At 38.4% G+C, this 24,492-nt stretch overlaps 1 protein-coding gene across 3 annotated transcripts in view; it reads left to right on the top strand.

Annotated features, from left to right (window-relative positions):
- The window catches only part of fkbp1b (FKBP prolyl isomerase 1B), a 249,948-nt gene extending 226,227 nt beyond the window's left edge, over positions 1 to 23,721 (top strand). For all 3 annotated transcript variants that reach the window (XM_020518895.2, XM_020518874.2, XM_020518889.2), the window contains exons 3-5: positions 19,076 to 19,188; positions 19,804 to 19,962; positions 21,226 to 23,721. In XM_020518895.2, the coding sequence (XP_020374484.1) occupies positions 19,078 to 19,188; positions 19,804 to 19,932 (240 nt within the window). In that variant the 5' untranslated portion in view covers positions 19,076 to 19,077 and the 3' untranslated portion in view covers positions 19,933 to 19,962; positions 21,226 to 23,721. The remainder of the gene's footprint in view (positions 1 to 19,075; positions 19,189 to 19,803; positions 19,963 to 21,225) is intronic.
- The last annotated feature ends 771 nt before the right edge of the window (positions 23,722 to 24,492 follow it).

Below are 24,492 nucleotides of genomic sequence, written 5' to 3'. Positions count from 1 at the left end.
TCCTACCAAGGGAAGCATCTTCCCAACATTCACTTTGTCCAGGTCATTCTGTATTCTGTAAGTTTCCATTAGATCCCCTCCTCATCCTTCTAAACTCCATCTAGTATAGACTCAAATGTTCCTCCTATGTTAATTTTTTCATTCTTGGGATCGTGCTCGTGAACCTCCTCTGAACCCGCTCCAGGGCCAGTACATCTCTCCTGAGGTATGGGGCCCAAAACTCTGCTCAACACTCCAAATGTGGCCTGGCCAGAGCCTCAGAAGTACATCCCTGCTTTTATATTCAAATCCTCTCAAAAGGCATTTGCCTTCCTAACTACTGACTCAATCTGCAAGTTTACCTTGCGAGAATCCTGGACTAGAAACTCCCAAGTGCCTTTGCACTTCAGACTTCTGAATTTTCTCCCCATTTAGAAAAAAGTCCAGGCTTCTATTCTTCTTACCAAAGTGCATGACCTCACACTTGCCCACACAGTATACTATCTGCCACTTTGCCCACTCTCCTAACCTGTCCAAATCCTTCTGCAGCCTCCCACATCCTCAATACTACCTGTCCCTCTGCCTATCTTTGTATCATCTGCAAACGTAGCCAGACTGCCCTCAATTCCTTCATCTAGATCATGAATGTATAAAGTGAAAAATTGAGGTCCCAACACTGACCCTTGTGGAACACCACTAGTCACCAGCTGCCAACCTGAGAAAGACCCTTTTATCCCCACTCTCTGCTTTCTGCCAGAGACTCAATCTTCAATCCATGCTAGCACCTTGCCTCTAACACCCTGGGCCCTTATCTTACTCAGCAGCCTTCTGGAAGTCCAGGTAGATAACACTCATTGGCTCTCCTTGGTCTAACCTTCTCGTTACTTCCTCAAAGAATTGTAACAGATTTGTCAGGCTTGACCTCCCCTTGATGAAGCCATGCTGACTTTGCCCTATTTTACTATGCACTTACAAGTATTCAGAAGTCTCATCCTTCACATTGGACTCAAATCTTACCCACGACCGAGGTTAGGCTAATTGGCCTGTGATCTTTGTCTTTTGCCTTACTCCCTTTTTAAACAAGGGTGTCACGTTAGCTATTTTCCAGTCCTCTGGGACCCTCCCTGACTCTAGCAATTCCTGAAAGATCACCACTGATGGCTCCACTATCTCTTCAGCTCTCCTTAAGAACTCTGGGATGTAGTCCATCAGTAGTCCATACAGCATTGAGACCAGGTTGCATTGCACTTAAGTTTTCTTTTGCTCTGAAGGGAACATTTCCTCTGGCCCTACCTCTCTGTTTCAGAAGTCAATCTAAGATGAGCAACTTGTACTGAATCAGATTTTCCATAGAATTCAGCACAATGTAACAAGACACACTGATGGGTGAGGATCCACATTTTTTCTGATTTTAAGGCTCAGATCTTGAATCAGGTAGAAGATGATTATTTAATAAATTAGTTCTACAATGTTGCACACTTAATCCTCCATGCCCACTCATTCAACAGTTGTACTTAGCACTAAAGATTTGCTGCAGTCAAGGAAACAGACTATAGCATCAACCTTACCTCTTGCCCATGTAAGGTGAGATACTGGGATGTTGTGAGAAATAATGAGATTCAGTTTTATAAATAAATAATTCCTCACTTTTTCAACTAACATTGAACCAAACAGTACTAGTAACAGTTGCGGTATTGATTAGAATGATTTTCTGTTGTGGATTTTATTGTTTTATATTCATCATGTGGTAACATCTGGGAAGACAAACATTCCTAATTGCCTTTGAATTTGGGTGCTGAATCACCTCCTTTAATGCAGTTGAATAGTTTTCTGGGCTGTTTCAGTTGTTATCCAAATTGCTATGAATCTGGGGTCATGTGTAGGCCAGACCTAATTAATGTTGGCACATTTCCTTCTGTGAAGTACCTTTAATGAACAGTTTCACAAGCATCGTTACTGTTACTGTCCACCCTGCTGGATCTCTTCGCAACGGAATAAGGACACCAGGTGAAGTTGCAGCTTGATATTACCTTGGGGAGCAATTGATTGTTCTGTAATATCTCTTCTGTGTTTTTCAGTGCCCTAGTGAAATGGTAATTTGTTTTGTTACAAGTCAGAAATCCTTTTTTGTATTCAGTCTTGTTGCTCTGAATTAATGCACCTCCAAAATAAAATCATAAATGAAGGAGCAACATACTTAAGTATTGGGAAAACTTAGATTTGGATTGGTGATAAGTGCTGTCCCTGATTGAGGGAACACATAACTAATAGTATAGCTTGCATTATCTAGTAAGAAAGTGATGTAGCAGTGATGCAGTTTCACTATAGTGATGCTTCCTCACAGTCCATAAATTTCATTTTAAAACCAAAGCTATGTCATCTCCATATTACTGCGAGATTGTTCCAAGTTAGCCAACGTCTTCCCAGAGTAGGTGAGCCCAAAATTAGAGGGCATAGGTTTAACGTGAGAGGGGGAAGATTTAAAAAGGACATGAGGGGCAACCTTTTCACACAGCGGGTGGGCGCATATGGAACAAGCTGCCAGAGGAGGTGGATACAATTACATTTAAAAGGCATTTGGATAGGTATATGAATAGGAAGGGTTTACAGGGATGTGGGCCAAATGCTGGCAAATTGGACTAGATCAATTGCCGATATCAGGTCAGCACAGATGAGTTGGACCAAAGGGTCTGTTTCTGTGCTGTGTAACTCCTCTTTTACTCATCCAATATTATAACCACTATGCAATTCTACCCTGAATGCAATTATAATTCAACTCCAGTTGAAGATATCGTAAACTCTTGGGCAAAGCAGTTATTAATATTTCTGTAGTTATAATTATTTTTGATATATTTTTGTTTAACCTCTTCAATTTTGGAAGCACAGAATCTGGCACCACATTGCTAGTTGAAAAGTGGTGCCCCATCAGAATGGTTATTCCCCATGTGAGTCTCCGAAGGATTTTGGGCAAGTGACTATCGGTAGGTTTCAATGGATAGCAATCAAGAACGGAAAATTTAATCATTCTGCCTCTCCCTTGGGGCCTGTTGTAACGTTGAATGCTGCTGTGGTCAAGATCGCAAACTCATGATGGTCTTGGAATCAGTGTTACGACTTTCTGTTCTGTGTGACAGCTACTTTTGAACAGTGCTTTTATCCACTGGACCATTGAGATTTTGATGCACGTCTCTTCTAAAGGTGTATTTTTTTTTTGTCCTTGTTTGGATTCAAAAAATTTACTTTGTTTCTGACTATAATCAAAAATAGTAAAGATTAACCATTCCCTCATGTAATATTAGGTTTTGACATGCAGAATGCAACTTGTGAAGTACAGTCTGTAGTATCCAATCGGTTACATTTCTGACTTTGGTTTAGCATCCTAGAATAGTTTAGTACATAGCTATGATCTCGATTTTGCTTATTGGATTTTCACCAAGCTTAATCATTGACTTTCTGGCGCCAGATTCTGGATTCCTTTTGAAGTGGAGATTTTGAAATCTGTATACATACCTACGTGATCAAGACTTTATGCACACCTCTCGAGATGATGAGACCTGAACCCAGGCCTCTTAGGGGTAGGGCCACAAGAGTCCCTGATCAAGACTTTGAATGATTAATAGTGCATCTAATCAATAAATTAAGTGGTTATTCATCTGATTAGATCACTTTCTGTTAGTTGTCCACTTCCATCATTGTTACTTAGAAACATTTTATTGGATAGTTAACATTTAATTAGTAATATTTTCCTTGTAAGAATGACCCTGTGATAGAAACACTTGAATCAATTCTTGATCTGTAAGCATTAGAGGGATATCTCTAATTTTCATTGGTAGCAGTTTTTCACTGTATGACTTGAGCTGTTCCTTCATTTCAGATCTTCACCCTACGACAAAATTAGGTGTAATTGAAATTTTTGTGTAAATGCCATTCTTTGGTACGATGCTGGTTTTTTTGTTTTATAAAATAAATTGTCACAAGGGAATAAATACTGTTATTAACCCATATAAAATAAATGGATAACATCATTCAGAAGGGAATATAACATGAACATGTTGAGTAGTCAGCCACCAAGCAAATTAAATTCAACCAAGCTGCCTCATTAGAGTTAAAAATGAGCCCATTATCAGGTTTAGTGACTTTGCCCATTCATCTGCAGTTGCTATTTGAAAATGCAGGGGAACTGCACGCTCCTAACCCCAAGGCTGCCAGCAGGTGGAAGGAAATGACTTGCATTGGGCCACCTGGGTTTGCTATTATTTTGCAGCTCACCCCACTGTTTCCCTACAAGATTGATTCTAGCAAAATAAAACCAATTATTTTTATGGCACTACCTTGAAACATTTGAGCATGTATACCGTAAAGGTACATTAATCCTGCTGTACAAAGTACAATGAAGTGTTGTTATCCTTCTCGTTTTCCAAGATATGGATTACTTTTAATACCTGCATTCATGTGGAAAGATATCTGGAAACTATGCATTTACTGAGTGAAGATAATTTCCTTTTATCATATGTAGAAGAACTGTAATGAAATGTAGATGTGACTGTGGAAGTGGTCTTTTAGATGAATACTCCAGTCTAAGTACGTTTTGTTTTTGCTATATACATTTAATTATTTCCCTGTGTGGCAAGTCAGTTTATTTCCAGAAGCTGCTGTTTGCTAACATAATTAGAAAAAAAATTGGCTTCTTCCAGTATCATTAATTTTATGTCTTGTGTAATGTGAGAATCAACTACTGAACAATATAATGTGGTTTAACATGGAATCACACAGGCCCATATTTTCTTCACTGTGTAAATGAAATCTGTTCACTTCCATAATTTCCGTTACTGTGTGATCCCCTGAAGTGATTTCTTACTGTTTGATAAATACTGATATGGCAAGTAAGAAGTATAGAAGGAAAACAAATTCTGCAAAGCGTTTGCTTATTACCAGTAATGTGTTGCATACAAACAGTTGTTACTTTGTACAAATGGGTCTTTCAACCAATTTGGCTTGCAAGCCCTGACAACAATTTTCAAGTAGAGGTTCATTTTTCCATGGTCTTTCTCCTACTTAGTATAAGACTGAGGCGAGGAGAAAAGAAAATCTCCTTTCTTTATGTCACTTCTTTTTTAAAAAAATGGGCACTTAGTCCAACAATTTTTCTTCAAGTATTCAAATCTCCTAAAAGCAATTCTGAACCTGAAGGAGAAAAGACATCACACTTTAAAAGTTAATTTTCAGTGCCAACTGGCAATTATTAACACATCTAATCACATATTAAAAAGAGTATTTTGACTGAAATGGAGAGGATTTAACTTTCTTTGCTTAGTTACCTAACATTACAAAAAAATTTTGGTGATGAAGCAGACAGTAAGATGCTGTTTACACAAAGCTAATAGTGGAATTGTGGGTCTCGGACAGAAACGTTTCTGGAGTTTCATGTTTAAACATGTATCTGTCCTCGTCTGAAGTTTTGACAGAATTCTTACATTAAGAAGTGAGTGCCATTGGTCTTGCTCTTACTTTGAAACCAAATAATGTTCCAAATACATAAGTCATTAATAATTTGAACAAGGGCGTGGGCTGTCATTTACACATTTTAACACATAATGTCATGTAATTACCCTTCAGGTTTCAACCATGTTCTTAGCAATCCACTTCTGCTTTACATTACACAAATGCTTGACTACATTGAAAAATGCACCAAGTTATTTTACTTGTGAAATACCTTTTTGCTGCCCAACTCAAACAGGCAATTGAACCATGAAGAACCTGTTTGCGAAAGAAGTATTTGCAGTTATTGAGTGAGTGAAGCTTTAATCTGTGATCCACTAGTACTTTCATGCTTCTGGTCAGTGTTCTGGTCTGTTGGCTTGCTTCTGTTTCTCCTGTATTTTCATGCAGAATGTCTTTGGCAGGTGGGATGGTGCCTACAGGCCCAACAGTGGTATGATACCAATTCTTGAGGGGTTTGCCTCTAACAATTTCTACGTTTTATTTTAACCAGTCTAAAATCTACAAGAGGACACTTCAGTCTGGAGATGTCCTCTTGTTTCTCTACCTATGTTGACAGTGACCCTCTCTTCCTATAGAGAAGAGAGTTTCGAGCGCTCTGATAAGCTAATGTGGAGCCAACCTGTAATCCTTTGGCTTTTTAACTGGCCACGTCAGATCCCCTCCAGAGTTGGGTCTGGTTGTCACCTCCTTACAAAAGCTATATTACAGTTCATTTGCTGGTTTAGGCCTGATTTTGGTGATCATGATCCTGCTTCACAAAGAATGTCTAACCAGTGAATGGACTTTGACTTAAATTGCAAGGATCAAACACCCATCTTACCCAGCCAAAGGATCCAATACCTAATGTAGATACTATTGTAACAGAAAGAGACACATCAGGCCTGCTGTCCAATTGGGGTGTCTGTTGGAAGACTCTGTTCCTTCCGATTGTAAGGACCCCCTTCAGAGGGAGTCAATGAGAAGTCTGTCCAGGAAGACTCTGTGGACTCATTCATCCCTGTCTTTCTATCTCTTACTGTGCCTGTGTGGCTCCGTCTCTTACTATCCATTCCCAACCAATCCTGAGCCTTGGAGAACTGCACCAGGCTGCTCAGTATCTGTGTTTCCCCTTGCTCCCAAATGTCCAAGTCTGGGATTTCTTGTCCCTTCCCCTCCTTGGGGCTTCTTATTTGCTTTGTGTGCCAGAGTCAAATATTTCAAATCTGCCAAGTGCCAACAAAATCTTTCTCTCCAATTCGGTACAAACTTTTTGGAAGAACAGAGTATGTTGCTCTTGTTCAAGGGGTATGCCAGCATGTAGAACAATGTACAACAATTTAGGTTCAGCAAAGCAACATGTTTTTGCAGGCCCACATATTAGTAATAGAAGACAATTTCTTTTATTCATTCATGGGTTGTGGTATTACTAGATGAGCTAGCATTTATTGCCCATCCCTAAGTGCTCGGAGGGCAGTTAAGAGTCAACCATACTGCTTTGGCCTGGAGTCAGATGTAGGCCAGCCTAGTTAAGAATTTCCTTCCCTAAAGGATGTCAGTGAACCAGGTTGTTGCTTTTTTTTTTCAGATAAATAAGAGGTTACATTTCACCATTATGCTTGTTGTTTATTCCAGATTTTCATTGAATGCAAATTTCACTTTCTGCTGTAGTGGGTAGCAAACCCATGTCCCCAGAATATTACTAGTTCACTATGCCAGTAATTCCTCATACCCACTTAGGCTAAGTTGGACATTTTCAGGATGGCAACCTGTAATAAGTAGGTATGTTATTTGGAAGAGGCGAGTGCATATACTATAGCCAAGTTTGTGGATGATACACAAAGGGAAGGCATGTGTTGAGGATGACACGAAGGATCTGCAGAGGGATACAGACGGGTTAAGTGAGTGGGCAAAAACCTGGCAGGTGGAGTACAATATGGGAAAATGTGACACTATGGACTATGGCAGGAAGAACAGAGTAGCTGAGCATAATTTAAATGGAAGAAGACTGCAGAAAGATGTAGCACAAAGGGATTCAGGAATTCTGTTTATACTCCATTTGCTTTGAAATAAAGGCCAACATTCCATTTGCCTTCCCAGTTACCATTAAACTCGGATGCTAGTTTTGTGGTTCAGGCAGGAGAATTCCTGCTGGACAGACTGTGTATGCAAATATTCTTGGCCAGTCCTGCTGTGATTGGTATGTGGACCTACACTCAGACTGCACTGGAGAAGAGTCACCATGTACCTAAGAGTAGGAGTAGCCCATTCAGCCCATCAAGTCTGCTACCTCATTCACTAAGATCATGGCCGATCTGATGATCAACTCCACTTCTTGCCTTCTCACCATAACACTCGTTTCCTTTACTGATTAAAAATCTGCCAATATCAATCCTGAATATACTTAATGACCCGATTCCACAGCCCTCTGCTGTAAAGAATTCCATAAATTAACTACCTTAAATGCAGTCCAATTATTCTAAAACAGTGTGGAAAATTTGCTTCGGTGCTCTGTATCACAAGATTCTGTACATACAGTAAGTGATTCACTGTGGAAACCATTAGAAATTATTTGGTGCAAACAAATGCAACAGCTAGCCTATAACAACTTCCCATCTAAGTACAGTATATCATTTTGTCATCTGATACAAAACTGGTACTGATGTGGATTCCTTGGATATGCTGAACAGATTATCCAAATAAAAATTGAGAAATTCCACTAGACTTACCAAGTAGACAGTATGAACATTGAGGAGGAAGACAGGGTAGATTTGATGAACTTTGGTCAACACAAACTCAACCAACTTAAGGAAGCAACAGCTAATGATTCACAACTGAAGGCACTATGAATAATTTATCATAGAAGGGTGGCCTGATGCCATACATGACGTTAGACACTCTTAGTGCTTTTGGCCGTAAAGAAATGAACTAGGAATCTCGGAATAATTTATGAGGTGAAACAAGTGCTCATGCATGAAGCTGTTCACCAGGTCCTATTGGGGTTGTGTGGACATACAGCAAACAAGACACCTGGCAGAGGGTACTGCGTATTGGCCAAGAATCAACAAAAGTATTGAGACCAAAATGAGGATGTGTGAAGTGTGCCAGAGTCATCAACCACAGCAGCAGACCTTGTGAGATTCCACATTATTTTATTCCAAAATAACAATCAATTTATTTACCATACATGGCAGCAATAGTCTCCTGGTTCACAGCTGCATTATCCAAATTACCAATTGTCTGACAGTTAAAGGACACTTCAAGTCTGTCAGAGACAGATGCAACAAATGCAAATAGCTTAATATAATGAGTAGTTGAGGTATGGACTCGCACGGTGTGGAAGTGTGGTGAAGGTAAGGTCATTAGAGGCATTCAAGAGGACATTGTTTGCATTTAAATATTGTGCAGGATTGGAGGGAAAGGCAGGAGATAAGCTGAAATGTCCAGAGAGCCTGTGCAGACATGATAGGCTGATTGGCTAATTCTGTATCATGACAATTCTATTATTCAGTCTATTCATTACATCTGAAAAGAGTGTCTGACAATGGGGCCACCGTACATTGGCAGACCCCTTTAGGTACAAGTGTGCCAAATAGGAAATGAGCCATCTGATAGCTTCATTTGCTACTGTACAGAACCAAACTGCTGTAGTGACTATGTAGACAAGGCATTTTTTATGAATAAAGTATATTTCAAAATTTAAAAAAAAGCTTCATCAGAATCCCAGATCCACTGGTCTTGCTGAGTGAATGGTTTGCACCATTAAAGTGCAGGGCGACAGAACAAGATCGCCATGTTGCTTTGCTACACTCGAGTTACTGCCCTGGATATAGGCTTACTACCACCAGCAGAGATCATATTTGGAAGGCAAATTAGGCTAAGCCAACATCTGTTTTCAGAAACACAGGACAAACCTCTCAAAAGATTAAGGAGGTTTAAGATGGTACATACTGTTGTTCAAGTGCTAAACCACCGAATCTGTGGACGATGGGACGGTAGTGTCGTACGTTCTTCTGATGGAAGCTGGTTATCCACCGATTTTTATATCCAAAGTGGTCCGTGAGCTTTGATCGATCGTACAAAGCTATGACATCTAATGGAGCAACCATGAGGAAGAACAAACAACTCCGGGAATAGTACAGCTCTCCAGTTGTGCGTAGAACACAAAGTCACGCTCAGAAAATGATGCAGAAGAGTACCGGGACAACCAATACATAACAACATGCAAGAGACCAATACGAATGTATGTTGGGAGCAGCTACTTTGTGAAGTCGAGATCTCTGGAAGGTTATGCCATCAGGAGATCTGGAAGAATTTGTCAAACCTGTGCTATACAGATTTTTTTTTTTAAACTGGTAAATTTTTGAATTTCTTGTTTTCAATACAAATGGGTTTTGCAACATAATGTATTTTCTGTTCCTTTTTGCATGGAGTTTTGTTCTGGGGTGTTGGGGAAAGGACTGTGTGCTGCTGCTTTCAGAGCTGGGTATGCTAATAACCCAAGGCCCATTAGGTGGTCACATGACCAGCAGCACAGGAGACCAAGGATGTGTCCATAACTTGCATACACGGAGCAACTTAACAGTTTGTGGTTTTGAGAATTTCAAATAGATTGTGCCTGTGCTACTTATCAATCTTGTAAGAGGGAAGTCGTTTTGTGTCAGGAGCATCACATAAGATATTGACAGAATGGAGCAGCACCGTAACAGACAACACCGTAACCATGTTTCAGTCTGCAAGAACATGCTCACAGGCTGGTAGCACAATAACCTAAATTTATCAGGAAGGTCACACCTTTCTGAAGCCATTTATGCTGATGCCATCTTCTAAAAGCTGACCAAAAATGGTGAAGCTGTTCTATTTAGCGGTGAAAATGAAGGATTCAATGCTATTGCCAAGGCAACAACAGGTTCAGTAGTTTGTGACACATGCAAATGCTGCAGATGCTAGGTATTTGAAATTAAAAACCCATAATGCTGCAAATTCTTAGCAGAAAGAGATCACATCTGAAAGGTTGTTGATGTAAAGCAAGAACCGGTTCCCCCTCCATTGATGGTGCCAGACCTGCTGAGCATTTAACAACTTTAGAGTATGCTGCTGCTTCACCACGACCAAAAAGAAAGCAGAAGTTTGCGTTTATTGGGCACATGACCATGGCCTTGTTGATGTTTAAGTGCTTTATATCCAGTTGTACTTTTTGAAATGTAGTGATACATCTCCTGCAACAAAGTCCGTATGGAGCTATGGCAGGGGAAAGCAAAAGTCTGTCATTCCCAGACAGAATCTGTTCAACCCCACAAAGACTAGCGAGCATTTTTTTTTTTTTTTTAAGGTGCGAGGAGAAAGATTTTTTTTAAAAAAAAAAAAAAGATATGGGCAATTTTTTTCTTTACGCAGAGTGGTTCGTCTGTGGAATGAACTGCTAGAGGAAGTGGTGGATGTCGGTACAGTTATAATGTTAAAAAGACATTTTGGATTAGTGCATGATTAGCAAAGGTTTGGAGAGATATGGGCCAAGCACAGGCGGGTGGGATTATGGTCGGCAGAGACTGGTTGGACCGAAGGGTCTGTTTCCGTGCTGTATGACTCTGACTTTGTTCAATAAAAGAATACCACTCCTCTCCAATATCCCGATTTAGTCTGTGCCAAAAAATTATACGTATCAATTCACAATTTCCTAGAGCTCGACATAACACACCAATCCGGAGAGAATTGTGACTTCCCACTTAACCTAGGTGGCATCATGTTGACTATTGGAGATGTTGGTACCTGCTCAAATTGTGGCTCCTTAAGCTGAAGAGAATGACAGGTGAACAGATGCAGAGCAGTCACTTGTTTTTCTAAAAAATCATGAAATGTCAACCTTTTTATTCTGCAAGATTCATGTGATGTGAAAGTTAACCAATAACTATGTATTGTACTTGTTCAAGTGGAAGTGATGAGGTTATGACAAAACTGAATTATCCATGTTGTTCCAACATGACATGCTTCTAGCAACCACTTCAATGATGCCTGTCCTTACAATTACCACTTCTTGCTGTTTGCTGTTTTGTTGCCTAATACACTCTCTCGAGTGGCAGGAAAATTCCATTCTCCTGGCTCTTTGATAGTTGTTTCCCTTCTCTCCCTGTTCTGTGACACTTTGAGGAAAAGGTTTAAAGTTAATTGGGAGTGCAACAGTAAACAAACTCAATCTTTCAGTGTAGATTTTTTTGCAAAACTACAGCCCCAGAGATTTAACTCTCTCTTCTGTGGTGTGAGGAAATTTGGCTGTCATCTCCAGGATCTCTGGAACTGTGGGATGTATTTTCTGTGAGAAATCCTGCTTGCTCACTTGCTTCACTGAAGAGACTTGGTCTAATCACTGATTCTGTACTTATCTGTCGTCGTTATCACACAGCCATGTCGTATCTTCAAAAACAAACAAGTGAAATGAATATATGGAAAAAGAATAGTACAGGGAGCATGATGTCAGTTTATTTGACATTCTGCAATCCTTGCAATGCCATTGTATAATCTGCTTATATTTGACTGGATAGTATCCAATGTAGATCACCAACACTTATTATGCTGTTTACTATAGAAATGTGGGAAGGTCAAATAACAGTTCTGTCAAAAGAAAGAAACCTTGGATTTGAATAACTTCTGCTTTATCACAACTGATGTTTTAATTCATAATTTGAAAACTGATAATGTAACAAAATAAACAGATGAATCATGATTTTTTTTAAAATCTATCAAAGTCTTGCATGGAATCCTGTGACTGTTTTGTTTGATTGTACTACTGCCATAAAAGTTTTTTTTATTTTGCTAAATCAGTTTTACAAGTAACCTTCAGATATGCCATTTACTCCAGCCAAAGACAGACAGGAGGACGTGATGTACACCTTGACATGTTGAGTCTTGGTTGCTTTCTAGCTCAAATCTTTAATTTCCCACCTGTACCAGCCTTGCTATTTTTATACATGGAATATGATGACACGTTGACTTTGAAATGTGAGTTGCTTCCTCAAATTTACAATGAGTAGCTGATGACTAAGCAGATGCAAACCAGTCACTGATTTTTTGACTCCAAGGGAATCAGCTGGGATATTGGAGATTATGCTGAGCGAATTATTTTTTTTTTCTTCTTCTTCTCCCCTTTGCTTAGATGCAAAAGTATCCATTTAAACTGGAGAATTATGGAAAACGGTATTACCGTAGTCAGATGTTGATCGGTGCAGGCACTATAGGCTGAATGGTTTTCTTCTTTGTGCTACATTTTGGAGTCTAATTCAGAGGGTTCTGCTGAAATGCCTTAGTAAAATATCACATTATTAAATACAGTGTAACTGTAGAGTGACTTTCAACTGATACTCCTCAAATTTAGTTCACACACCCACAGCGACACCACCTTCCTCAGCCTCCATCATCCCCAGTAGTTGCTGACCCAGCGCCCCTGTCTCTCTCCCTACCACTCGATCCCCCACTCCTGAACTTCACTCCCTTCTCCAGATCTGACCATTCCTCCGCCGCCACTGCCTCTGCCAATCCCATTTCTTCCACAATGGAAAGAAGGATGTTCAGGCGCACCCAGGATAATGTTTGAAATTATATTTCTTACATAAACACTCCTGTATCTTCCTATTTGTACCTAATAAAACAAATTTTCAAGTGAAAGCTGCTCACATGTACTGAGATGGGATATGACACAAATACTGTGTACCGAAGCATCTCTCTTTGTAGGTACTGGAATTGTGACCAGAAATGGCCTTCAGGAGAAAAATAGTTATTTTTGCGTCTTGACCATTTCCAAGATGCTAATGCTGCTGCAATGACAATGGGCAATACTGTAATCGTTTACAAATATTTTACTAAAATTTATTCTGTTCAATTTTATCTTTTCCTTTCTGATGGAAGTTTTAAAGTGAGGTTGCCCATTTAAAAATCAGATGAGCTTTTTTGTGGAACAATCTGCCTCCGAGATTATTGAAGGTAGAATCATTGAATGTTTTATAAGGCACAAGTAGGTAGATTATTTCCCGAAGCTGTTGAGAGGTAGATCGGAATGTGGAATTTGAGGCCACAATTTGATTCAGCCATGATCGTGCAAACTGGCAGAACAGACGCAGGAGTCTGAGTGCCTCCTACGGTTCATTCATATATCCATACGTTATTTAATTGCTGCCTCAAAACTTGAGTGGTCCAATCCAGATAGTAACCATTCTGGGGAGGAAACGTTTTCTTTCTTTGCTTTTTTGCCAGTCGCTGCAAATCTATGTCCGCTGGTTGTCAACCCTAATCAACAGGAGCATTTACTTGTTCTATGTACTCTCCCAGTCCCTCATGATTATGAACATATCGATCAAATCTCCTTTTTAATCATCTGTTTAAACCAAGATGAATAGTTTCAGTTGCTCCAATCTATATTTTCATAATTGAAGTTTCTCATCGCTGCAATCATGGATAAACTTTCTTCACCTTGTTGTTTTCATATCCTTCCTATTTTTATCTATGAAAATAAATCTACAAAACCAAGTTGTTCTTCGATCCCCAAAAAAACAGAAATTGCTGGAAAAGCACAGCAGGTCTGTCAACATCTGTGGAGAGAAATCAGAGTTAATGTTTCAGGTCAAGTCACCCTTTCTCAGAACTGGCCTGAGCTTTTATAGCAATTTCTGTTTGTGTTTCTGATTTACAGCATCCACAGGTCTTTTGGTTTTGATTCATTCATTCTCCAAATGTATTTTCAAAATCTAAAGTGACAGAAGTTGCGCCATATGTTGCACGTGGTTCAGATGGGGCTAATGCTGAGGACTACATTATGCTTCACCCAATCTGATGTCAGAAGTACTTGGGTGGCGCAAGGTAGAACATCTCATGATCTCCAAGAGGATAAACCTGTCCGTTGTAGGTCTCCTCATTGTCTATCATAATGTAAATTGAACCTGATTGTTATCATGCAATAGACCACATCTTGTTTAAGATGAAAGCATCTTCTCAGTAGACTGGTTAGTGGTTGTCATTTCCCACTTCAGATTATATACGTCCTATAGACGCAATCAGAAAAGGAGGATGGTAGGAGCTACCTACGCCCTTCCACATGTTGCCACTGGTTGATGTCATGTGCTCGTGCAACAGTACTGTATGTAAGGGTCTGTATTAGAAATTCACAGACCCCTAGCTTACGATGGCAACTCCAATTCTTATCAAGAGGAGTAATGAAAAATTGGAAAAATATACTTGCACTCACATCTGCCTGCTCAGCAGTGGCATTCTGCATATTGTAGTAGAGTTTTTTTTCTAGACAAAACTTCTTAAAATCTAAACGTACATTTTTACAGGATTTTGAGAGCACCTGGCAAATTGGGCAAATCGGGCAAATCATATTCCCAGTTTAGCAGTGTTTTGGACGAATCTTTCAACACCTATTCCAGCATTGTCTGTTCTGCAGGGGAGACTGCAGTTTGGAATGTTGCAAATGTAACCCTGCTGTTTAAGAAGGGGGATGGGGAGAGAGAAAACGGAACCGTGGCCTGTTAGGTTCTAGCACTAGATAACAGGCTCTTATAAATGTTATTGCTGGATAGTTGAAACTACTTTTGAATGGAGAAAGTCGTCATGAATTTATGAAGCAGGAATCATGTTTGGCAAGCCTGAGTGTTTGTTTTTTTTTGAGGATATTACTAGCAGTATCACCTAAGGGGGAACCAGTGGATGTGATATATTTGGTTTTAAAGATTAATAAAGAAAATTCAAGTGCATCAGTTTGGGGTAAGAGACTCTCGTCAACTGATGAGAATTGGTTAACAGGCAGAAAGCAGAGTAGAAATAAATGGGTCGTTCTCCAGTTAGTAGACGATGACCAGTGGGATACCAGAAGGGTCCGTGCTTGAGCCCTAGCCGTTCACAGTCTATACCAATGATTTACAAGTGAGGCCAATTGTAATAATTCAAATCTTACAGATAATGTGATGGGAATATGCATAATGAGAAGTACGTAAAGAAGCTTCAGAGACTGAATGAGTAGGTGAGAGTTTGGAATGTAATTTGGATAAGTGCGAGGCTCAGTCATTGTTAAATTCAAGACAGAAGATGGACAGCTTCCTCATTATTAATGACCTCAAGATCTAGGGATAACGTGGGACTATGATGTTGAGAGAGGTGATTAGCCGGGATCACAAATGGTGGCAGTTGCTTAAAGGGCTGAATGGCCTATTCTTGTTCCTAAGATCTATCAGCACATTTATCTAGCAAAATAGTTTTACAGTGTATTTGCATAGTCAAGAACTAATGGATTCAGGCTACAAAAATGTTTGATTTGCAGACGATATTTTGTCTGTCTTTGTTACCTTCTCAGTGAAATGTATTAAGCTAAGGGGTGGCACGGTGGCTCAATGGTTAGCACTGCTGCCTTACAGCACCAGGGACTCTGGGTTCAATTCCACCCTCGGGCCACTTTCTGTGTGGAGTTTGTGCATTCTCCCTGTATCTGCGTGGGTTTCTTCAGGTTTCCTCCCACAGTCCAAAGGTGTGCAGGTGTGAATTGGCTATGCTAAATTGCCTGTAGTGTTCAGGGATGTGTAGATTATGGGGGATGGGTCTAGGTGGGATACTGTGAGGGTCTGTGTGGACTTGTTGGGCCGAAGGGCCTGGTTCCACACTGTAGGGATTCTATTCTAATAAAAAAAATTGTCAACAGATCAAGTCTATAACATTAAATGGCAATGCTAATAAATTATCTACCAACAAAAATAAATTCAAAATGCTTCCTGGTATATTTCCATTCTTGATGCAGCTGTGAAAATGCTTTGATCGCCTGATCCAAATGATTGGCAACATAAAATGGGTATTGAAAGAATGCCTTTGAAAGACATGTTCCTAAAACGTACTTAGAGTACATTGTGTTTTCCCCACCCTCCCAAAAAAAACAGGATTCTTTTGTGGTGTTTATTTTCTCTGAATTTATGGTGCCACTGTATTGCTTTGATTGGCATTCAAAGCACACTGTCAAACAACCGAAGGCAAAGCTTATGACCTAGATTTTATAGTGAATTCTGTTGAAATAGATTGGCTTTTAGTGGTTCCTCAATGATATGTTTTTGTGCGATGCCTAAGAAATGCTGATAATCATACTAAATGTGTTACTTATCAAATGTTCTTCCTCTAGTTTGGGTTTGAAAAAGAACTTTTTGGCACGCAGTTATGCTAGTTCGAATGATGATACAAAAGCAGCTTGCTGGTAGAATGTTATTGCAATTAAGACTTGTTTGTGAATGTTGATGGTTTTGTTTGGGTGAAGTTTCAGTATCCTGTAACTGTATTCTGCTTGTACAGAACTGATAAAATGTATCCCCTTATAGATGGGGAAATAATTGACATTATAATGTGCTTTGAAAATATTTGCATCGTACTAACATAAATCACTAATTACACAACTATATTTCTGTACGATTGCTCCAAAAAGAGCGTTTTGGATGCCCTTTGAGTTTTATTCAATGGTGCTGGCATTCTAAGTGTACACATTACGGGAATGAAAACAGAAGTTGCTGGAATAGCTCAGCAGAAGGAAAAAAAGTCCGAGTTAACATTTTAGGTCCAGTGACCCGAGTTCTGAGGAAGGGTCACCAGACCTGAAAAGTTAACTCTAATTGTTCCTTCTCAGATGCTGCCAGTCCTGCTGAGCTTTTCCAGCAACTTCTGTTTTTGTTCTTGATTTACAGCATCCGCAGTTCTGTGTTTTCTTAGAGGAATGAGCCTCTTCCATGCTTATAAAAGCTGTAACAGTATATTTTGTTTAGCTGTTACCAACATGTAGAAATTTTAATGTTTTGCCGAAAAGGCAACAAGAGTCCAAATTGGCAGTTCAGCTAGAATTATGGAGAGAAACATGAAGTAATTTATCATTTGTCTGAAACTGCTCTGGTGAGGCCATTAACCTGCTTAAAATAATTGGATTAATATTTTCGTTTAAATAGTAGAGGACTAGCAGTCTTTCTTTGACATAACAATGATTTGTGACCGCAGCTATTTCATTATTGCTGGGGACAAAAAAAGCTGTCAAAGCTTTTTGCCTTGGATTCATCAGGATGGAAGAATACAAGCTTTCAAAGGGAGCAACAATTTATACAGGATGAAAAATGAGGTGCCAATTGGCTGCAGTGTGGACTGGTCAAGCAGATGCCATGGAAATGCACCAGAAAACAGTTACCCAGAACTTTTAGTCAATTTTTGAAAAGGTAAAGCAGCTTTGGAAGAGAAATGAGACATGAGGATTGCACTAGAAATAACCCATATGCAACACACGCACTCTCTATTGCTATCGCTATCTAACAAACACAGCCTATGGTTAATTGAAAAGGTGCAGTGCCTGGATATTCCATTTGCCTGCGGAGGGCATATTCCTGCATAGGAATGCATAAAGCTTTTGTCAAATAAGCCATATTGCAAGTCTGACTGATTATCTTAAATTGCTTGTCAGTGTAATTCTTGGCAAACATGGAATTGTTCAGTTAGTGCTGCCCAATCTCTGTCTCTCATCTAATGTTGGACACCACCCTCTGAGTTTTGCATGCGCAGGATGGCTGAGTATGGTCAGTCCTCTGCCTGTTGCAAACAAATGGAGAGATGTGCTGTTTAATATGATCTGCCAGCCATTGGAATATATGGCCTACATATCTGGCATCACACAGGCATTGACATTTATATACAATGTTACCCAATTGTGTACTATGTTAAACATCTTTTTGGCCAGATGGTAGCATTGTGTTAGTGCTAAATACTGCTTTAGTTGCTACTGCACAGCAGCAGTGTGATCGCTCTTTTTTTTGGCCACCTTTATTCTTCCAGGACAACTGAGGTATGTATTCTTCTCACAACCGAAAGTTGCAATCTTGTGCCCATTCAAGATTTTGCATGATATACTGTCAGCAATGTTCAGATCAAGTTAGTCATTGTCAATTCCTAGATCTAGTTAAATAAATCCAAGTGAAAGGTCAGGATGTTTTCATGTGTGCCGTGTAATTGTCAAATCAGCAAACCTAGCATCTAACTCTTTCAATTCTTACTGGTGTCATTAACACTTTACAAAACTGCTATTTGTTTCAAACATTTCGCACCTTTTTTTGAGTAAGCATTTTTCTAAATTTTTCTTCTTTTTGAATAAGTGTATGCCATCTTGTCCTAATTGTTTAATAACAATAGTTTGGCTCCACACAATTTTCATATCTTAATTTGTGCCTGTATGGCAAATTTAAGGCCATCCTTTTATGACACATGAGCTTGAATCTTTCTCAGAATCTCATACATACTGTTTTGAAAAATCATATTTGGGCTGGAAGCTTTGAACCAGATGTATAGGATAACTGTTCTAAGTAATATCGACTTTCGAGAAAAATAATCTGACCCAGGGATGTGTGATAATGTATTTGTAGGTAATTCTTTCAGACTCCATTCCAGTGTTTGCTCTATCAATGCCTGTGTGAAGCAAGCTCAGGAGAAAGAAAGAAATTGGCTTCAGCAATTGTACAACATTTTATAATGCCTCAGGTTGAAAATCTATTCACAGAAAATATGTCTTGAATTATGTTTTGTTTTTCTGTCTAACGTGGCTTCAAAGAAAATTTTGTGGTTTTTGCAGGAATGCTGCAGAATGGCAAGAAGTTTGATTCTTCCAGAGACAGAAACAAGCCTTTCAAGTTCAAGTTTGGCAAACAGGAAGTAATTAAAGGTTGGGAAGAAGGTGTAGCACAGGTATTTATTGTGTGATTATCCGGTGAGTTTTCTTTAAACAAAAAACATACATTTTAAAAAGATGCTGGTAGCTGCAGCTGGTAACTTTTAATATACCTCTGTACAATACAATAATTTCAATAAAAAGAAACTAATGAAAAAAATCAATTATGGAGCTTGTTTATAACAGTCGAAGTTTACATAGCATCAATGATGCCAGCACATTACAAAAAAATCTTTAAATGTAAACATCAAATTTAAAAGAACCATAGAATCACATAATCCCTACAGTGCAGGTAGAGACCATTCAGCCCATTTTGAATCTGCACCATTCAAAGAGCATCCAACCCAGACTCCCCCTGTACTTCCCACAGCTAACCCACCTAGCCTGCACATTCCCTGGACACTATGGGGAAATTCAGCACAGCCGATCCACCGATGGGCTGAATAGCCTATTTCCGCACTGTAGGGATTTTATGAACTGAATAATTAAATGTCAGTTGTACCTATTTCTTCATAAGGTGTACAATGAAATCAATTTTTGCTATTTTTTTTTATTAGCATCTAAACAAGTTGAAGGAATTTTTACTTGGTTATAATTCCATGCATTAATTATCTTTTTTATTAAAATTACAGATGAGTTTGGGACAAAGGGCGAAACTGACCTGCACCCCTGATGTGGCATATGGTGAAACAGGTCATCCTGGAGTCATCCCACCCAATGCCACCCTTATCTTTGATGTCGAGCTGCTGAAGTTGGAGTGAAAAAGTCCATCATTGATATTTGGTTTCAAGGTACGGGAGTTTGCTTAAGGTTACTGAATTTTTTTATGTTGGCCAATGTTGTCTTAGAAAGATTTCATCTGAAACATTTTATTAAGTTTTAACCTCAAATCATGTGCTTACTTCAATACTTGAAACATACCAAGGAAGAGCCTGGTGGAGGATAGCGTTGCTTACATGTGCACAATTAGGACGAGTGCCAGGAAGCATTCAAACAGATTGATCAATGATTTCCTAGGAAGAGTGCTAGAGGTCAGGATATTGGATTAATTTAAGCAGTGGTTATATTCTGTAAGGGGAAGACAATAGGATTAGTACTTTGGGAGGATGAGGTCAGTTGGCTGAAGAGTAGACTTCATCTGAAGATGATCTGTGAACAAAGGTAAATTTGATGCTGAAATTTATCTTGTGATCCTCAACACTAATCTGCTAACGAAAGTGAGGCAAAGGTTTCGGATTTTCCTTTGTTCCCAGCTTGAGTAACAGCTACAAGGGATAAAGTACTTAATGTCTATGCAATTATGATATTATTTCTGTGGTAAGTAAATGCACTATCACACTGCTGAATTGCTAGAAAAAAATAGTGCATCCGTAGGACATTTGTGAGAGGATTTTTACCTATGGACAAACTTCGTTTGTAGCAATACAGAACCAAAAACTTGCAAGTCCTGCGTAATGTCAGTGCAAATTTGTTCTTGGATTTTAGGCAAGCAGTACTGCAAATTACTAAAATAAACGGAGAAGGTAGTAACAAATTAATATTTTGTACTATTTATTTTCCGAACCAACTCCATCCATGTTGGCTGTGGATCATTTTGAGAGCATTTTTGGTGAGGCTATAAATACACTTGCAGACGTCCTACTAATGAGGAAGTTAACACCAGTCTGTAGTTCATTTCATTAATCTGTTACTTTCATTAATAGGTACATCACTTCCCCTGTCCACTTAAATTGTCCACCATTGAGAGAAGATAGTCATTATCAGCTGACTTTCCCATATGCGTATTTGGCGTTATTGCCAAATGTTGCTCTTTGGTAAATTTCACTGGGGACTGAGTTTACAGGCAAAGCTTTTAAAAAGGCAATTTTTAACTATTATGAAAGTAGTTAGATTGCATGTTTTGTTTTAAGCTGGAAGTACCTAGACAGAAGCATGCTTGTTTACAACTAAAATTGGATATTCTACTCTGAATAAAATATTAGTATGCTGATGCTAAAAGCATGCAAGTTATATTGACCTGTAATTAAAAAGTAATTTTATTTCTTTTTTTTAAGGGATGCCATAGGGAGTCCTGGGTATCAATACAGTGGAATAGATCTTCAAACTGACTTCTGTGAGCCACTGAAGACCTTTTTTGTGATATTGATTTCAAACAAAAAAAAATCCTGCCTACCTACCTGCACCCTGTTTATTTTGCTCTTGCTACTTGGAATCGTTAGTTTTGACTACCAGTGTTGTTAATTTGTAGATCCTGTCACTTATGGGATTGATATTTTGTTCTTTTTAGTTTCTGGTCTGTTTTGATTGCATGCAATATTTAATGAATTTAAGTAATTTCTAAAATATTTGATAAAATTGACCTAACCAGGGTCTAACCTAATTTTTGAATAGCAAAGACCTTAAAGGCATACAAAGATTTTATAAAATTAAAATAAGTGGACATTCATTAGAAACTGCAGGACCTGTATTTGCCAGTCTTGCACTGAGGCAAGAACTGATGTAAAACATAATTGCTTGTTGAAATAAAAGAAAAGATCAGTTTAAAAGAATATAGATTTATATAGTCCCAACGAAGTGTATGGTTCCTTTTTTAATCTGTTGGGATAATTATTGCGATTATTGATTTTAGTCTTGAATTCTGGCAAAACTTCAGAAGCCATCAGCTTTGTAATGTGCACACACCTCAAAAAAGAAACGTGAAACTGTAGCATTCCAAATTGACTTTACAAAAAAGTTTGGGTAGCCCCAGTAATTAAGTACAGGACTTTTGATAAGTTTACATGTGAGGGGAACACGCCACACAGAACCTTGTGTATTTATTCATATTGGGTGGTGTGTTCCAGTTTAAGCTGTTGATTTGAATGCCATGAGATAGTCACGTGTCAGACAGTGAGTCTGAAATGCAGCTAAATGACTTGAGCTACTTCATACCTGCAAATTTTATAATGACCTGCTCTCTCTGCAAATCAGTAATTGGTAGCCTCGACTATTTCATTTTTCTGGCCCAAGAAAATTGCATGGAACCAAGTAACACATTGAAAGGAGGAGAGGGATACAAGAAATGGAGGAACAAATATATGTAGATTTTCTCACTTGCATTTTTCTTTTCATTTTAGTACATGTTAATACAGATGAGTAATGCCTGGATTAGACTTTAACATTTCAAAACATAGAAACTATGAATACATTTTAGTGATTTCAGTTTGTTTGCAAAAAATATTTATAGGTGGTGACAAACAAATTCTTAATTTAAAAAGAATTAATATACATGCGTCAAATGACGTTCACCAGAACATTTTAAACAGCACAGTCACGCAAACTATTTGATGCAGAGCAATAAACCAAGTATTTCCTTTTAAAATAAACTTTCTAAACTTTGAATTATTGGCATTGAATGTGAATATGCGGGCAAATAAAACATATGGGAAATTCCCATTTTGATTAAAGTGAGCTTCAGTTTTGTCAAATAACAAAGACTGCATTTAATTAACAGCTTATTCCCGTTCTCGAGAAATTCTAAAGTTCTTCACACAATTAATTATTTTGGAAATAGTCATTGTTGCAGTAAAAGAAAATGCAGCAGTAAATTTGCACATTGCAACATCTCAAAAAAAAACAATAAATTTAATTGATCTATTCTTGGTAGTGTTGATCAGGAAACCATGTTCTTCGCTGTGGGGTTTGTCTTAAATATATATCAAAACAAAGACTAACTTAACATTGCATTCAAAATGCAGCACTAACAGTGGGTTACTGATTCAACACTGCACTGGAATGTCAGCTTTGGTTCTATGCCCAACAATTGTGTTGAGCCTGTGACATTCTAACTTTTGAGAGAGAGTCCCATCACCTGAGTCAAATGGACATGTTGATCAGTTGGTAACACTTTTCATGACACTTGTTGATTCGTTTTGATTCTAATGGGTTTATTTTAAATAAACTAGATAATTGATTCAGCACAAGTTTGCTGGAACCAAAATCCCACTTTCTCCACCAGGGAGAATTCACCAATAGAAATTGCAGAACACTGAACTGACATTCCTATCTATCTGGAAAGAACTGAGTTGAATTTGCTATGGTTTGTTTTAGCAAGCTATGTTGATTGCCTGCTGACTATATGACAGATCAGAAACTTTATGCTAATCAAGTTAAACACTGCATAAGCATTATACACAGCAAATAGCTGATCTACTTCAATTTCACTTTCCTGCACTGTTTAAATATCCTCTAATTTCCTTAGTATTCAAAAGTCTATTGACCACTGTCTTGAATATATTCAACTGAGTATCCACAGTATTCTGAAATACGTTGGGTTTCACATATTTATTAATGTAAGTCGTTTCAAGGTGTGACTAAATGCCTATTGATAATTATATGCATTAACGTAATTGATTGGAAATTCTTTATTCTGAAGCCCCTGGACTGAACATGTGTTGGCAATTTATCTTGTTTCTAGTGTTAATTTGATCTAATGGATTGCTGGACCCTTGTTGACAAGAGTTTTTATAATAATCATGTAATAAAGGTCATTATCTGTTTCATCCACAAAACTGTTTTTAAAAAAAAAAAAAATCCTAATTAAGGTATAGTGCTCCTTTATGGATTGGTTTTATCTGTTTATTAAATACTTGTGCCATCAAAAATTTGTGTAACTTATTGCTTCTCTGTGTCATAATAAAAAATCTGAATATTAGTTCTCACCTGAATGTCCAACAATGTGATATACCACTTTTCAGAGAATGTTGAGAGCATTCTTTATAGTTTCTTGTACAAATGCAATAGTTAAACGTTAGTTAAGTTGTATGGTCTAATATCACACTCCTGGCATGTTGAAGGATACAAAGTTTGATTTCATTGGATAATCCTTTTCCAACGTATCCATTAGGATAATACTCAGCAACAATACATACCATATTTACCAATATTTAAACCTTTGCTCTAACGTTTAATTATTCTAATTTCTAAATAAGGATGTTTTATTAATGATCTTCAGCTGTTATGACTATCAGTTCGTAAACTAATTAAATGCTTGCATATAGCGTTGACAATTAAAAGTACGTCTGAGATAGTAAAAACTGCTGATGCTGGAATCAGAGATAATAGTATGGAGCTGGAAGAGTACAGCAGGCCAGGTAGCATCAGAGGAGCAGGAAAATTTGACATCCGCTTTCCTGCTGCTCTGATGCTGCCTGGCCTGCTGTGCTCCTCCGGCTCCAAACTGTGCTGTAAAAGTACATCCGAGTTACCTTTAAAGGGAATGATGTGCATGACCAGCTGGAAGTGAACTAATCATGGTCTGGGAAGGCAGTAGGCCAGGAAAC

The sequence above is a fragment of the Rhincodon typus genome, chromosome 5, assembly GCF_021869965.1.
Source record: "Rhincodon typus isolate 14 chromosome 5, sRhiTyp1.1, whole genome shotgun sequence".
Taxonomy (NCBI): domain Eukaryota; kingdom Metazoa; phylum Chordata; class Chondrichthyes; order Orectolobiformes; family Rhincodontidae; genus Rhincodon; species Rhincodon typus.
Note: the sequence above shows the minus strand (reverse complement) of the source record. Positions and strands in the feature narration are given on the sequence as shown.